The sequence below is a fragment of the Cyprinodon tularosa genome, unplaced genomic scaffold (genome assembly GCF_016077235.1).
Source record: "Cyprinodon tularosa strain WSP-4 unplaced genomic scaffold, ASM1607723v1 ctg5, whole genome shotgun sequence".
In the NCBI taxonomy this organism is placed as follows: Eukaryota; Metazoa; Chordata; class Actinopteri; order Cyprinodontiformes; family Cyprinodontidae; genus Cyprinodon; species Cyprinodon tularosa.
Genome location: NW_024039229.1, coordinates 864686 through 878996, shown reverse-complemented (window position 1 = coordinate 878996; position 14311 = coordinate 864686). Strand labels below are relative to the sequence as shown.

Genomic DNA, 14311 nt, shown 5'->3' with positions numbered 1-14311 from the left:
TCACCCTGGACTGAGCTGACACAACCCCCCCCCCCCCGACGATGGCCTTTTCCCCTCAGTCGGCTTTATAGTCATTAACAGGTGGGGGGCAAAAATAGCTGGGGAGGAGTCACATGCATGTATGTACACACAGTTACGGAGAGGTTTGAGTGGCTGCAATCTGATACAGTTTCACTCAAGTGTGTTTAAAAAGGGGAAAATGGAAATCTCATTCTGTGCCGCCATCATCGAAAGAACAAACAAACAGACTGGCTTACAGAGGCTTCAGTGTGACTGCATACCTCACACACACATTCTCAACAAGTCGTTGGGAAAACCGAAATGCACCAGTTTGCATATGACGATATAGGAATGTGCACATACTTTTACAAGTAAAAAGATATAAATTATTAGATTTTACTAGGAACTGTGTGTGAGAACAGAAAAGAGAGCTGCAGGACATAGTTACATACACACAGTGGCATCTAAGGTGTATTAGTTTTCAGCCGCTTCAGCCGCCCAGCCTATCCTGCCTCAGACGTAACATCAAGCTACTTTGACCTCCACCCCTTTCCCACCCTCTGTCACCCGTTTGCCTCTTGCTGTGCTCTCACTCCCTCTCCACGCCTCACCTCGCCCACTTCCACTCCGAGCAGAACCACACACACAAAAAACAGGTCAGCAAACAGGTCAGCAACCTCGTTAATGTCATTGTTGTGATATTTGTGAAGTGACGGCAAACACCGAGGCACGCGTGCCGCACGTGTTAAAGTGTGACAAAATAAAAGTAATGGCTTTAACTTTAGCGTGTTGATGGTTTTTTTTAGCTTCTGAAATGTGTTTGGTGCGTATTGGAGGGCAGGGCTTGGAGCAAAAAGAGCTGCTGATCATCATTTAACAAAGTTGCTTGCATAGAGTGTTCGTGGACCTTGTTGCTTTTGAGAAATGATTAAAACCTTGAATAATATTAAGCTTTGTAGACCTTAAGATTCATTAGCTAATGTTTTATTTTTTTTTTGAAACTGTTTAAAGCTGTAAAAAGTTTTGTCAAGTTTTGAGTTTTTGGGCTTTCCAATCTGTCCATGTGGATGCCTTGGAAGGAGCACCGTTGGCAGCTTTGAGGAGAATGGAGAGAATATTTTATTCATCATTCGTAGCTGGTACTGAGACTCTTTTCAACACCCTCTAATGCTCTAAACCACCTGCATCAGTCCAGGCTAAGCTGTAATGACAAGTGTGAAAACTGCTGTTGTTGCTGATTACTCTTGTGTTTTCATCAGTCAAGGTTTGTGTGTTTATCACTGTTGTTATCACAAACTTAAGTTTGGTGCATTTTTGAAGATGTTTTAGAAAGCATACAACTTAATAAATAGTAAAGTGACAGTTGTAAAAATCCCTTAAATTGAACTTTAGGAAATTTGTAACCTAATGCCCTGTAAAGTAGTTTAAAATGTGGTTAAAGTCAGTCACTGTAATGTGAGGGAACTGGCTTTAAATCCTGGTTGTGTCAAGAACAGCATCAGGTGCAAAAGCTTTGCCAAGGCTGTGAGCAAGTTGTAATGAATTGCAGCAGTGAACCTTGAAAATGGGAGCAGCTGAAGGGACACATAAGTTGCTTTTATGACGGAGTTTAAATGCTTTAGCTGTCTTTGGTCCACGACCTGCTTTTATTTTTGTGTGAAAGCTCCACATTTAGATTTCTACTTAAGCAACAAACAGTAAAGCAGTTGCTTTGGTTACACTTGGATATCATGTTGGAGCTCCTGTCTAAATGTGTATCATTAGTAATTTAATATTAGTCCTTTCCAACAAATATGTGAGATGTATTTTCAGTTGCCAGGAGCAAGACCTTAGTTCTTGTGCAGTGTGTGAAGTTGATATTGTGAAAACTTTGTACTGTAAGGCTTTTGAAGAACGTCTCAAACATTACTTTGCTAATGATGCTGTGACGTTAACGACAAAAAAACCAAGATCAAACGTGAAGCATTGTTGTCGTCCCAGTCTAAAGCAGTCCTTTTCAAAAGTATTAATACACCTTAAACATAAAAGTTTTTGTACAATTACAGCCAAACACATTAATGTTTCTTATTTAATATTTATGCAATTGATAGATGGCGTACGGTGTAGTATAATCTGAGAACACTGCTCTAGGATGGCAGCGCCCTGCTCCCCAAGGGGATGGGGTAATGCAGAGGTAAATTTCTCCAATATGAGGTCTACAAAGTTCAGTTATTATTATGATAATGATATCTCCTTTGCTAAGACACCAAAGGTTTAATAAGAGAAGAAACAAAATCATGAGCAGGGTGGCTTATAGAACAACATTTGAGGGTCATTTAAAAGAAAACCCTTCGGTTCAAAATTGAAAAGATTAATGTATAACTGCTAATTGATGAGGCCAGGGTAGGGCAGCATTTATTTTAGAATAATTAAATGAAAGCTCTGGAGGAGCTTCAGAGATCCTTTGTATTTATTTTTCGAAAATCATGTTTGAGTTTAGTTTCCTTTCCTTTGCTCTACTTTGTTTTGGTCTTTGACATCAAATCCATATAAAATACACTAAGGTGTGTGGCTGGGTTATGATAAAATGCAAAAAAGGAGTTTATGATTGCTGTCGAATAAGAAAGAACACAACTAAACCCTTAAAACAGCTGAAATAGTTTTTTTTCTATTCTGCTGGAATCTTACACATAGTAAGAAATATGTCACTAAGATATTGTTTTCCCTTTTCCTAGTTATAGTCTCACTTAAAATAAACCTTTTAAATACGTGAAGATGTTTGTCTTGTTAACAAGACAGATGCTCATGTGTCAGGAAAAGTATGTGCTCTCCCCAGGGGATGTGTTTCATTTTTGCTAACAACAGAAAGGATTGCATGTCATGTCTGTTGTCACTGTATCTGTGCAGAATGCAGAATCACAGCTGCTTCATTCATAGGACAGACAGCAAGGGTTCAGGATTGTGTGCAACAGAGATACTTAGAGAGTCTCAGGAAACAGGAGGATCAATGACATCACAATGGGCAATGTTGTTCCACAGAATCTATACAGCAGGCTAGGGCTTGTAACAGCTTTATGGCAGCCAATATTAATAACAACAGGAATATAGAAAAAAAAGATAAGGAAAGAAAAAGAAAACATAGAAAAACATTAACAGAAAGTATATATTTTTGGATTTGTTAATGACAAAGTAATTTCCCTCTGGGATTATTAAAGTATGTCTGATTCTGATTCTGATTCAAAAGAATTAGAAAATAAATCAATAATTCATAATAATTCTGTTAGTCTTAAAGTATTTCAAATAATTTTATGATTTTATTATAATTCATCAAAAATACTTTATTGATTAAAAACAGAAATTAAATATTAGTGCTACTTTTTTAGAGATGTTTTTTTGGGCTGTTATAGTGTTTGAATGTGTGGACAGTATTTACAAAGCATTCATTATTTTTAGGTCAGTTTTAGAGCTTTTAGCAGTAACTTATTTTCATCATTAGCATTCAATGAAGGTTTTTGTAATGCTGCATTCTTAGTTCTGACCTATCTAAAGGCATACGCAACCGATAATGTTGTTTTTCATATTTTAAATCTAAGCCTTTGTCTTTATTTTTTTCTTTTCCCCTCCCAGCTCCTGTTGCCTTTTTGCCCTCTGCTCTTCACTTTTACTCATGTTCCTCAACTGAGAACTTTTTTGCATGTTTTGGCCTTTTTTCATGCTAAAGCAGTTTGCTATTATGAATCTGTGCAATTTTTGATGTTAAACCAACAAAACTTTCCAAGAAACTTCCTGCCTTGATCAGTGACTTTTTAAGATACTTCTTTTTTCTTCTTTTCCTGCTATTGATTTTCTTTATTTTTTTCAGACTTTTTTTGTTTGAGATTTTTTCTATTTTGCCTATGCATTGGCCTTTTAGATGTGTCAGATACAGCTGTAGAGAGAGATTCTTTACTCTCCACCGCATCCCCCCATCCCTTATTTCATATACTTGATATTTATATTTCACACCCACAATATCAACTAACAAGCCCTTCAACCACCAAAAGGAATCAGATTTTTCTGCTGTTACCAACAAAATGTGGTCAACTATTTTTGTGACGGATGAGGAGGGCCGCACCGTGGTCCCAGGAACAGCTGGAACCAGTGGGATTGTTGCACCAGGAGGACCTGCACAAGGTGCAGGGGGCCTGGCCACTTTGATGGGTGGACGCAGCACCTTCGGTGGGAACAAGCGCCGAAGGACAACATCGACTGGACGTGCCATGAGCGAAGCCCAAGAGGGAAAGGTTGGTGGCTTTAGATTGGGTTCATGAAAATTCTTGAAAGAAGTGAATCAAAACATCGGAAGGTTGAAGAACCTGTAGTATATTGTCCAATGTGCTAATATGGTTAGAATGATTTTTTTTTTTCAATTTTATTTTTTTAACAAATTATTCTAATTGAAACATCATTCTAGATTTTGCCAATAACCATCGAAAATATTATTTCAACAATGGCTGCTTATACTATATGTGTAATTTGATCCTGACCATCACAAGCAAAACCTAGTTGGAAAAATACAAGTTGACACTTTTGAGGACCAAAGATATATAATGCTACCAATAAGTATATGGGCACCATGTTGTTAGGAGTTAGGAAAACATTTATGTCTGGAAAACCTGGAATGAAAAATGTTTTTGTTTTTTTAACCTGGACACCCTGACAGTTGTAAATACGCAGCCTTAAACCAATTAATGAAAACTATCAAGTGGTTATACTGTAGAAACACAAATAATACAACTATCTATCCATTCATCCATCTTTTCTTGCTTATTTCATAGAGGTCGCATTGGGGCCGGTGCTTATCTCTGGCAGTCTATGGCTGAGAGGCAGGGTACACCTTGGACAGGTCGCCAATCTGTTAGAGGGAAACAGCATGCACACACACACTCACACCTAAGACAATTAATAGATTCCGATTAAACTAACACACGTTTTTGTACTGCGGGAGGAAGCCAGAATACCCAGAGAGAACCCATATATTCACAGAGAGAATATTCAAACTCCATGCAGAAAGATGCTGAGCTGGAACGTGAACCCAGGACCATCTTATTGAAAGGAGGAAACAGTGCTACAAACTGCTCCACTGTGCAGCCCATAATACAACTACTTTATAAAAAACATAACTTAGTGTACTGGCAACCTGCCCAGTGTGTAACCTGCCTTTTGCTCATACACTGCTGGTGTCTGACACCAGCCCCACTACAACCCTGATGGATTTACTAGGAGGGGATGGATGGATGGATGGATGGATGGATGGATGGATGGATGGATGGATGGATGGATGGATGGATGGATAACTTAGTGTTGCTGTTATTTTCTCTTATTTATTGAGCAAGCATTTTTTTAGTTAAATGGCATGTCAACCAACAGGGAATACCTTTGGAGAAGTTTTACGAGGTTATAAATCCCAAAAAGTAATTTAGATCCTACAAAAAATCAAAACGCTCAGCTAATGAACCCTAGCAACTTTTAAACAACATTGCCTTTTAATCGGGAGTATTTATTTTCCATAATATAAATTGTAAGGAGCACAACTAAGCACCAAGCTAATCCAGTGTTATATTATTTGTATGAGTGATGGAGGTTTCCTTTTCTTCTGCTACTTGCAGCCTGTAATGCCTTAAAAATAACATTATTTGTGCTTTTCTGGATACAAACGGAACACTTTAGTTATCTTCTATTGAATTTTTAACTTTACCAACGATATTGGTTTACCACCTGGCCTAAAATGGTAAGAAGCTTCAGATCTTTTTTTTTTTTGCAGGAGAAAAACTTCATGCTACTTTATAGATGTACATTAAGGTTGTATTCATCAAATGTTATTAGAGAGATAAACTGGTTTGAAAATATCTGCATGCTTAAAGTAACAGTTTAGAAACAGTGAATATGGTGTTTGAGTTTTGAGATGCTGTCCAAGGGGTTGGGCTTTGTTTGTCATGAGTGAAATAATTAAGGACAGGTGAGACTTGACGTTCACTACTGACAAAAAGAATGGGCACACTACATGTAGTGAATGTTTTTTCTTAACTTTTCTAGAGAGCAAATGTTCTCTGTCTGTTTAACTTACAATTTCAATGTTTGACAGTTTGAGTAGAAAAGGATACTGTACTTAAGTGACTCAGTAACAGCAAACATTGTAACTGAGCTAACTCTTAAAGTGTGAAAGCAAGAAGAATAAAAAAGCCTCTAATTAACAGATGATTTATTGTGTTTTTCCCACAAGATAAAGCTGGCGTTCTTTGTGGCCATAGTGGGCGTTGTCCTGACGGTTCTCGGAGTTGGGACAGAGTTCTGGGTGGAGCTGGCACCCCCAAAGCATTTTTACAACAATCAGGTAAAATATGAAAGAGTGCTTCCATTACAATAGGTTTAATGGTATACCATGGATGGTACTCCATCAGTAGCATCAGGAAGAAAAAACAACAAAAGCAACTTGCTTTTTGTACATTTCGTTTGGACCAAAGAATGCTGCTGTCTATCATGTGTTATTTGTTTCACAGACTTGTCTGACAGCTCACTATGGTTTATGGAAAGGCTGCACCAAGACCCTGTGGGTGGCAGATATCGACCCAGAGCGGGAGAGCTGTGGACCTGCTGAGCTGCCTGGAGGTGACAAAAAGATATCTGACTACTTGGATTGGATCATGGGGTTCATTTGTTCTGCTGGTGGAAGTGAGGTTCAGGCAGATGATTGACAGGCCAACTGGCTGACTGTGAAACCGTTAGACAGCTCAGTTTGAGGCAGTGAGTAAGCTTGTCTGAGTGGTCTACCTGACTCTCCGGGTAGACAAATGATGCCTGGCTCACAATGTGACAGCGATTGGTTGAAACCTGGCTGACTAACTGGCTGAGTCACTCCAAGCATGTCAGGCTGAAATGATCCCAGTTTTGTTTTCAGATTGGGTACAACACTACTTATGATACTTGAGGTTCTGACTAGGGTGTCCACATAGTAAATCTATCATGTTTAGTATCATGAATATAACATATTTCCTTTACAATTCCAGCATTTGAGAATAAAATCTGATAAATTAAGGGCATTTCATTAAATATTATTGATGTAGGTTTGAAAGAGAATATGGAAAAGCTGGTTCTGACACTAAAGACATGCATACAGAGAAAACTTAGTCTGGCATCTTGTTCAAATAAGTGTGAACATTATGAAATCTCGGATTTTTTTTCCTACCAGATCCTATTAACATATTTTTTTTCTCCCTCAAGTTTCATAACAAAAATGATCAATTACTTTTAAAAACTAGCTTTTATTTCAGTCGTCCCCGCTGTGAGGTGACCTTAACAACACAATCCAAGCTGCAAACCCTTCATGTTAAACAATCATGTTTGAAAACAATCAATGAAAATATCACACATTTATTGTGTGCAGCTAGCAGTGTTACACATAGAGCTAGTTTATCTTTTATGCATAGACATCTAAAAAGAAAAAGGGAAGAACTGATTTCACTCTGAGTTATGGTAGCTCAAGGAGTGTATTGGTTAAAAAAAATATTTTTTTTTCTAAAACAAATCAAATCTCATAAACATTAAAATCCATTTATCACCCAGCCCGAGTAATTGGCCTTATATACTGTATATGCTGTTGAAGAATGCCAGTATTGATTTATGTAACCTTACTGCATATATTTAAAGATTTTTTTTCATCAAGTCTTTATCTATTTAGTATTTAAGTAAATAACAGTAGGGTTAACATTATGGCTTTTTTTTATTTTTACCTCATTAGAGATTGTTTAATTGCCATAAAAGCAATAGTTCAAGACCATTTAGGGAAGAATATGTTAAAGGGTCAAGGTAGATGGCATCTTTGTAGTCTTTGTAGCCTTGTAGTCTTTATTTTATGTTACTCTGGAGAAGTGGAAACCAGAAGGTGGATGCAATTTTTGACCTATTGCATTTTACAGTAAAAGTTTAATGCACGTTAAAGCATTAGAAGCATCATCACGTTTGCTTTGGGCAGGCCTTCACAATGCAGTGGGAGAAAGAGCAGAACCCACCCAGGTTTTCCTCTCTGGTCCTGGGCTCACATTTTACAGATTTGAGCCAGTGCAAACTTGAAAATTACATACATTGCGTTCTGTATTTACTTGTTTGGTACTCTGACATAAACGGCTCACCCTGGTTCTGTTATCGGTAGACCTCACTCACACAGGAAGGTCATTGCTGATACATGAATTTCTGCATATTAAAATTAATTCAGAATATTATTGAAAAGATCCCTTTTTCAAGTTACTGAAGTGAAACAGATTAAATACATTATTAAACACATTCTGACTGTCATTCTGTTGATTATGATGATTTTCTTTATTTACAGTTAATGGAAAAAATATGCATAAGATTAGTCTAGATAATTTTATAATGACTAAATAAAGACTTTTTAAAAAGAATATTAATCTATGAAACTAGCCTTATTGGTAAATTTTTCCTAGTTTATCAAATACGACTGTATAACCAGTGCTTATCGATCACAATTCCAGTCAAACACCAGATGTCATTTAGTTTTACACGTTAGTTTTTAGGCTGAATCTGGTTAGTGCATCATAGTCTTCATTTAGTTCAGAAATAGTTGCCGAAAACTGGCCTGCCTCTGGTAAGTCAGATTTTCTCCCATTTTAGTCCAATAATGGACGTTGAAAAGATTTTGAAAACTTGTTTTTGAATGTCTTTTCTATGTATTATTGAAAATTGCAGTTTTCAACCAAATGTAGAGATCGTTTTGATGTCAATCAGCTAATTTTTTCAATATACTTTTTTATATATATATATATATATATATATATATATATATATATATATATATATATATATATATATATATATATATATATATATATTTCTTTTTTTTTTTTTGCCAAAAAAAATAAAAAAAATTCTATCTACTCCTCTTACTTGATGTCAGAATTTGCACTTGTCCAGCTGTGGAACGGACTATATGAAATTGCTGCGATCTGCAAAACACAGCATAATACTTTGAGGCTAAGGCTTTCATCAGACTAATTAAAAGTGACGTGTGTGCGTGTTTTGTTTAACAGATAGAGGTGTCAGAATCAATTTGACTGTCAAACTCTTATTGCTGTAACACAAAATTCCCACAGCGGAATACAAAGTGTACAGGAAGCTTTGGGTTCGTCACCTTGAGTCTGTCTTTGTTGCTCACAACTGATTTTGGTTGATATAGAACAATTGAAATTAGATTGTACCAGAGTGGGATGTGGGAGAATAAGTGAGACGTGACTCCTTGAATTTCAATAGGAAGCTGCGCTGATGCACATTAACTGTCAGTGTTTGAGTCCATGTCCATTATAGCAGCTATTCTTCCTTTTTTCTCTGCTGCAGAATCCAACTGCACCTACTTCAAATTTTTCACCACGGGGGAAAATACTGTCCTGTTTCAGAAAACAACAGAAAAGAGTGAGTCACACAGTTCCACTATATCCATCCTCTTTTATGTCCATTTTTACACCTTAAAGCACCTTCCTGTATTGCCTTCCTGGCCCTTCTGCTTTGCTTCTCTTGTCCTCCTTACTATCATCTCAATCACTCTTATTTTCATGCTGTTTTCCATGTGCTTATCTTCACCTCTTTCCCTCACTCTTTCAGGTTAGCTATTGTCTGCACTCTGAGTTTTTAATATGTATTCCACCCACACTGTTGGAGTGTCTCTGAGCTGCAGTCTAACGTCTCATTTTCTCCAGCAGCTTCATAATGTATTAAAATTACACAGTGCTATAGACTGAATAAAGAAAGACAGATGTACATCTAAATCCCACTGGTGACACATCGATCTGACTCTGTACGCCTCCACGTACTAATTCTGATAAATAAAGTTGAAGTAGGTTATTTTTTGTGCTTTAATGATGCATTCATTTTCCTTTGATCAGACTTGAATGTGGCTGCAGCAATGTTGGCCCTGTTCAGCCTTTTTCTGATGGTGATGGGGGCCATCTGCATCACAATGTCTCTCAGTAAAGAGATCCTGTTCTTCCTAAAGCCAGCATCTATATGCTTTATTCTTTCAGGTCAGTAAAAGTAGCTGCAGACTGCTATGAAACATTAAACTATCCCTCATTTGCATAAGATATTGTATCTATCTATATTGTTCCTTTCATCTGCTGTTGCTCTCTACCTCCTACAGGTGTTCTGGTGCTTCTGTCACTCATAGTTTTCCACCAGTCTGTCCTTTCTTTCTTGGCAAGCGACCACACGGTTCCTCTCCACCATGAGCTCTCCTGGTCTGTGTCATGTATAGGCTGTGCAGGTGCTGTTCTTATCGTGGGTGGAATCCTCTTCCTGCTGCTGGCGCTTCCCTGTAGCCCTTGGCAGAAGTGTCTCCCTCATAAGGAGGGCAGCAGTTAATGGCTTTGAGGTGATCATTTGTGCACTTTATCATCTCCTGCTGAAAAGAGGGAGGGGATGGAGAGGTGAGGATGTTTCCCTGACATATCTAAGCAAAAAGATCACCCTATCTGCTCATTATAAAGGATATTTGGTAGTTATGGTATGATGTGTCATTCCGAAAAAGTTAAAGTAAAAAAAAAATGTAAAATCTGTTGGGGGTCTTTTTGGCATCAAGAAAATACTTTTTATTGCCACATTGCGGGACAGGACACTGTAAAAAAAAAAAAAATCCACTGGACCAAGTTTGGACCAAGTTTGAAGAAGTTTTGTCTTCTGCAAAACATCTTCAAAACATCTTCAAACTTGGAAAACAAATTCCAGAGGATATATATATATATATATATATATATATATATATATATATATTTTATCTTTTTTCTTTTACTTTTTTGGAATGACTATGACCTGGATGACTGAGAATCTTCAACAGCTATGATGTGTCAACAGTAATCACTTTATAAAACATACCTTTACAGACCAACCTAAAGAAACAAATTCCAAATTCCATGAAGGTAACTCTAAGACATCACAGATTGCCTTATTCCCGGTTCACTCTGGGTCTACCTCAACTCTGCTTTACACGGCTTGGTAAGGCCACAAGAGATCTAGTTTGAATAGAATGTAGATCACACTGCAGATCAGAAAGGATTTAATTATAAGAATTAATGTTGAATCATGATTTTAGTGCAGTCATGCTGATGGAAACATTGTTGCATTGTCTGTAGCTATGGCAGATGATGCATCAGTTTTATATCTAATTTTAGCCTGATTTTATTCTCTTCACAAATGACTTCGCAATGTTTTTTATCCCCCTCAATTTCTATAGATACATTTTTATGTAAACATTTTTGTGGATATGGTGTCCATCAATGATTTGTTGCTGCTATGCAGAAGATAAATAAAGAATTTTTAAAGGTGCTAAAATTGAAGGAACTGGGGGAAGGATTGTGAAAGTCATGTGATGCTGCATGCATGCCCTTGACGGCCTTGATGAAGGAAGTTGCGGTTGTGTCAGGAGAAGTAGCGGTTGTTTCCAACACTTACTTTGACACTTGACATGGTGTTTGTTGCTGTCATAAAATATGCATGGAGGCCTCTAACCCACCTTGGATTTACACCGCTTGACTCATTGCTTTGCTACAATCTGTAATTTTCCACCATTTGTTTTAGATAGTGTACATTTGAAGCATCCTAATCCTTTGTCATTTGCAGTGATCTTGTCAATTGTTTTCCAACCTGGGTCTCTGTTGTGTTTTAGAGTTATCAAAAAGGAAATGCACCTAAGTGTTTAAAGCTGTATATTCAAAGCTAACATATTCAAACTTGTGATCAATAGAAAACTGACTATTAGATGATGGATCAGTGCTTCCCTCAGTTTCTGACACTGCGAAAAAAAATGCTAATAGGATAGAAAGCATAGTTTTAAATGTTTTTTTAAATGCATTCTTCATTTTTCATTTGGTGATCTTTTTGACTAGATTTGGGTGGGAAACATGTAAATAGTGTCTTACTAAAAACCTACAAGCTTTGGAGGCAATGCACTGTTGGTTATTAATTCAGCAATACAAGGCTTCGAGAAATTCAGCAATCTCTTACTTAGACTTTTGTTCACTTCCTTGGTATCAAGCTACAAGGACAGGCTTTCTTAAATGCATAGAGCTAAAGGTGTGGTTATAAAAATATTATACATATATATATATATATATATATATATATATATATATATATATATATATATATATATATATATATATATATATGTTTGGTTCAGCTGACCATGCTAATTGAAAGTTGTTTCCGGTTATTTTCCTGTTTTTAGATATTCGCTCTTGCATTTTCTTCTCTTATGACATCATTTGGAATAGATTTCTAAATAAGATGAGCAACAAAATTATCTTTCCTCCTTAAAGTAACAGTATGTTACCTCCAAAGCAATAACCTCAGCAGGAAAACTTTTTATTCTCTTTTTAGATGACGTGAGAAAGAAATAAAGTTTTGTTTGTACTTGTTCATTTTCACTGTGTTACATTTTGTTTGTGTATATTTGACATTTTATTAATGACTATAGTTGCTCATAATTCAACAGCTACAGTAAAACAGCTGACTAATGAGTTTGATGTTTGATATTTATTATTCACCAAAATAAAATAAGTTTTTTAGATGTTGGATAGGCACAACAGGATACACATTGTTATTTAAAAAAAATACAATATGTAATTTTTTGATGCTTTGACCTGTTAGACAATTGCTGGAGATAACTACAATGTTTTATCAGACTAATATTGAATTGCTTTGTTTGCTATTAGCTATTTCTAGTGTTTAGAACAGTATACACATGTTTTTGTACAAGTGAAGAAGTCCCATCAATTAAGACTAAATCAGGTGAGGGAAAGTTAGTGGTCATTGATAGTCGATCTTCCAAAACAGGTTGCAAATAAATGTTTTTATTGCTTTGTGTTACAAGCAACAAAGCAGCAGTTCATCAAGTTTCTTTTGATAATAAAAAAGGAAGAAAAATATGGTAGAAGGAATTACTTTGTTTTTACTCTTGTACTAAACTATTAGTGTAAACCCGTTTATATAGGATATTTGTTTTAAATTTTTTATTTTGCATGAAGATAATTCAGTAATTCAGCATGGTGGGTAGATAGTGACAATAATATTTTCTTTTGCCAACTGTTAAAATATTTTTAAGATTTTTTTTAAAAACAGGGTTGTACTGATAAAGTTATGTCAATGTTCCAGCTAAATCATGCATTGTATACTAACACTAAGAATAAGTACACCCGTTTTCAATGAGGCATAGGATATATACAATAACATTGCCACAAGAATGTTTAATTTTTTTATTTTAAAATGCTGAAGATGTGGAAATGATGAGATGTTGTCATGTTTTTTAATGAAGCCTTTTGTCGTCTGATGATTTATGCTAGAGCACTTCTTCCTTAGTGCCTGGATTGAGTGTGCAAAGTCTCTGCACCTTTTTTGATCTGTATCAATTGAGTATGAATGAGTTCATTTTATTATTAAACATGACATGAATAATTGATGCCATCCCCTCTTTTAAGTTCCATTTCTCTTCTATTCTGCACCCTCGACACGTTCTCCTCTTATAGTCACTGCCTCCTCTGTTGGTTCTTAATATAACTAATCCTAATTCTCATGATATAAATGACTGAAGTATCAGCGTTATGCTCTCCATAATTAATTCTTTGTTACAAATAACTATATAAGTATATTTAGTTAAATATTTAGTATTTTGTGTTTTTTCTTCAGAGTCTGCCTCTACATTTTTGAGGGTGTTTTTAATTTTTTAACGGTTAAATATGTACGTTCAGCTGTCTCACCTTAAAGGCGTAGGGAAGCGGCTGTTCCAACCATTGCATAGGGATGGGAATTGAAAACTGGTTCTTGTTCAGAACCGGTTCCGTGTGTTCCAATGCCATGGCACCATTTGGCATCTCACTTAACGATTCTCTTAACGGTTCCAGGCAGCACCAGAGCGGCTCTGGGCAGCAAAACTCATGTCACGTTTTTCTGCAAGTTACGCACACAGTATTCAGTAAGCAAGTACGACGTGACCAGGCGTAAGTCTAGAAAAGCAAAACAAAAGCGGTCAAAGCATTCGAAAGATTGGCTTCATTTTAAGGAAGAGAAATATGGCAACAAGGTGCTTTGCAATCATTGCAAAGTGGCAATTACATCCACAGGAGGAAATACATCTAACATGCAGAAACACCTGCGCACACAATATGGCATACATTTTAATACCGTGTTTCTAGTATTTCTGGACATAAGCTGAAGTTTTGACCAGCATGGAAGGCAATTCTGGTGGTAAGTAGCTTGTTTTATATCACAAATCCTTTCAGAGAATCGATAAGGG

The 14311-nt window shown here is 36.4% G+C and overlaps 1 protein-coding gene across 3 annotated transcripts; it reads left to right on the top strand.

The window, feature by feature from the left end:
• The first annotated feature begins 512 nt into the window (after positions 1-512).
• LOC119795075 (voltage-dependent calcium channel gamma-6 subunit-like) lies at positions 513-10657 on the top strand. Of its 3 annotated transcripts, none has more exons than XM_038302911.1 (7): positions 513-656; positions 3607-4262; positions 6242-6352; positions 6519-6627; positions 9367-9441; positions 9912-10049; positions 10166-10657. In XM_038302911.1, exons 2-7 carry the CDS (start codon positions 4053-4055, stop codon positions 10384-10386), a joined length of 864 nt encoding a protein of 287 aa, XP_038158839.1. In that variant the 5' UTR covers positions 513-656; positions 3607-4052; the 3' UTR covers positions 10387-10657. The 3 variants fall into 3 exon arrangements, with proteins under 3 accessions (XP_038158839.1, XP_038158840.1, XP_038158841.1); XM_038302912.1 differs by having other exon boundaries at positions 544-668; XM_038302913.1 differs by lacking the exon at positions 513-656 and adding an exon at positions 988-1264.
• Positions 10658-14311: the final 3654 nt, after the last annotated feature.